This window comes from Geospiza fortis, unplaced genomic scaffold, assembly GCF_000277835.1.
Source record: "Geospiza fortis unplaced genomic scaffold, GeoFor_1.0 scaffold30, whole genome shotgun sequence".
NCBI lineage: Eukaryota > Metazoa > Chordata > Aves > Passeriformes > Thraupidae > Geospiza > Geospiza fortis.
In genome coordinates, this window is record NW_005054687.1 from 86,884 (window position 1) to 89,927 (window position 3,044).

Sequence of the window (3,044 nt, forward strand, 5' to 3'; positions counted from 1 at the left end):
CGGGGGGCACACGGGGAGCTCAGGGGCACACGGGGAGCTCGGGGGCACACGGGGACTGGCACAGGGGGCACACGGGGAGGGTACCGGGTGGGGGCCATGGGGGCTTTGCAGCCCAGCACAAGAGAGTACCTGGGGGCTGTTGCTGTCAGGGCATGAGAGTGAACCATGGACACCATCCCCCAGGCCCAGGGACTCCTCTCCAGTCCTGGGGTGTCACTGTGCCCAGGGACACCTGAGGGCAACCCCAGGGTCCCCACTCCCCAGCCAGGGCTCCCCAGGAGTTCCCCTATGAGCAGGGACCCCTCAAAGTCCTGCCAGGCTCACCTGCCCATGCTCAGGAAACCACCATTGATGCTCTGGACCCCCCTGGTACCACCAAGGATTACCTGGGGGCCCAAAGTCCTGGGGGGTTTCGGAGGTCTGGGGCTCCCCTGACTCCCCTCACCATGCAGGCATCGAGCCCCAGGGGAACGTGGTGCTGCGCCCTGCCCAGTTCACCGTGGAGACCCTCGAGGCGGGCGTGGGTGAGGTCCTGGTCTATGTTGAGGACCCCGAGGGACACACTGAGGAGGTACAGGGGCCTGGCCCCCCTCTGGGGGCTCCCCAGTCTCCCTCTCTGGGAGACCCCCCAGACCCCCCCAGTGCCCCAGCCCTGTGTCACCCCCAATTCCCCCATTTTGGGGTCTCTTCCACTGCAGGCCAAGGTGGTCCCCAACAATGACAAGAAGAGAACGTACAGCGTCACCTACGTCCCCAAGGTTGGGGGGCTGCACAAGGTGAGCCCCTTGGGGACCCCCCAAGGCAACCCTTCTGTGCTACCCTCCCTGCAATACCCCCCTAACAGGCCCCCTGTGATGTCCCTGTGACACCCCCACCCCGTGACACCCTGGAGATGGCACTGGGTGGCCCTGGGGTGCCCTGTAGGGTCCCCAGGGTGCCACACTGAAGTCTGTGGGGGAAGGTCCTGTAATGGGGGACCCTGGAGTGTGTGCTTTAGGGTCCCTGGAGGGGACAATAGGGAGTCCCTGGGGGGGATCCTGTTCAGGTTGTCATCCATGGGGGTGTCCCTGAGGTGTGTCAGTGCTGTCTGTGCGGATCCATGGGGTGTCCCTGGGGTGTGCCGGGTGCTGTCCATGCCCATGGGGATCCATGGGGTGTCCCTGGGGTGTGCCGGGTGCTGTCCATGTCCATGGGGATCCATGGGGTGTCCCTGGGGTGTGGTGCGGCTGTGGGGGCCGTGGTCCCCTGACGCCCTTGGTGTCCCCTGACGCCCTTGGTGTCCCCGTGCCCTGCAGGTGACAGTGCTGTTCGCGGGGCAGAACATCGACGGGAGCCCCTTTGGGGTGAACGTGGGCATGGCCCTGGGCGACGCCAGCAAGGTCACGGCGCGCGGCCCCGGCCTGGAGCCCGTGGGCAACGTGGCCAACAAGGCCACCTACTTCGACATCTACACTGCAGGTGGGGCACCGGGGGCTCTGGGGACGCGTCCTCGGGCTGGTGCTGCCGTGGCACGGCCAGGGGAGGGGGACGTGCCTTCATGGTGGCACGGCCATGGCACAACCCAGAGACTTTGAGGACGTGTCCTTGTGGTGGTGTGGCTGTGACATGACACTCTGGCACTGTCCATGTCCTCATGATGACGTGGGGTGCCTGGTGGCTCTGGGGATGTGTCCTTTGAGTGGCAGGGCCATGGCATGACCATGGCATGATCTCATGGGGGCTCTGGGGACGTGTCCTCAAGGTGACCTCGATGTAGCATGACCTGGTGGCCCTGGGGCCACACCTTTGTGGTGACATGGCCGTGGGGTGGTCTTATGGTGACAGGGCCATGGCATGGCAAGTGGCACCAAGACTGTGTCCTTGTGCCATGGCCATGGTGGTCTGGTGGCTGTGGGGCCATGTCAGGGTGACAGGGCCATGGCGTGGCTGGGTGACTCTGGGGACGTGTCCCCACGGTGGCCTGGCCATGGCACTGAGCGCGTGTCCTGGTGATGGCAGGGGCTGGCTGGGGGGATGTGGGGGTGGTGATCACAGACCCCCAGGGCCGACAGGACACAGTGGAGGTGATGCTGGAGGACAAAGGGGACAACGTGTTCCGCTGCACCTACCGGCCCGTCCTCGAAGGGCCACACACCATCTGTGTCACCTACGCTGGTGCCCAGGTCCCCAGGAGCCCCTTCACTGTCAACGTGGCTGAAGGTGAGGCTCCCTCCTGGGTCCCCATGTGGCTCCAGAACATTTGTGACCGCTGTAGCTATGACAATGACTCCTCTCAGCAGCCCCATGTCACCCAGCTGTGACCACGGTGGCCCCAGGGCACTCAGTGGTGACCGTGGTGGTCCGTGACACCAATAAGTGACCACGGGTGAACCATGGTCCCCTCACACTCCCCAGGGTGTCCCTCTGGCACCTCTGTCCCCAGGGGTTGGTTCCTTGTGTCCCTGAGAACACCATGGCACTCTCCTGTCCCCAGGGCATCCCCAGGGCATCCCTGTGGGCCGCTGCCAGCCCTGGGACACCCCCGTTCCTGTCCCTGGGGGTTCCCCAGGGTCCCCCTGGTCCTGCTGGTGCTAACGTGAGTTTGCAGCCTGCACCCCCTCGGCGGTCCGGGCCACGGGCAGGGGGCTGCAGCCACGGGGGGTCCGAGTGCAGGACGTGGCCGACTTCAAGGTTCTGACGCGGGGCGCGGGCAGCGGGGACCTGCGGGTGACGCTGCGGGGACCAGGTACGTGCCATGTGTGGGACCATGGCAGGGCTGGCAGGCTGGGGGCCCCGCGGGCTTGGCCACTGGGAGGATGTGGGGAGGGTCCCACTGGGGGGCCATGGGGTGAGTGTAGGGGTGGGGGTCCCCAATGGAGGATACAGATGGGGGACCCATGGGGGTCTAGGATTGGGGGACACCGTGGGGGTGGCCACGGGGCATGGGCGAGGTTGTCCATGGAGGTTGGATGGCTGGGGGCCATCCTGGGGCTGACCATGGGTTGGGGTGGGTGGCCCATCTGCCCCTCGCACAGGGGGCACGGAGGAGCCGGGGACAGTGCGCG

General features: G+C 66.2%; 1 protein-coding gene across 1 annotated transcript in view; it reads left to right on the plus strand.

Annotated features, from left to right (window-relative positions):
- The window catches only part of LOC102039906 (filamin-C), a 30,170-nt gene that overhangs the window by 4,586 nt on the left and 22,540 nt on the right, over nt 1–3,044 (plus strand). The window contains 6 exon segments of the mRNA XM_031065136.1: nt 453–571; nt 699–776; nt 1,296–1,458; nt 1,999–2,199; nt 2,588–2,725; nt 3,015–3,039. Coding sequence (XP_030920996.1) covers nt 453–571; nt 699–776; nt 1,296–1,458; nt 1,999–2,199; nt 2,588–2,725; nt 3,015–3,039 — 724 coding nt within the window.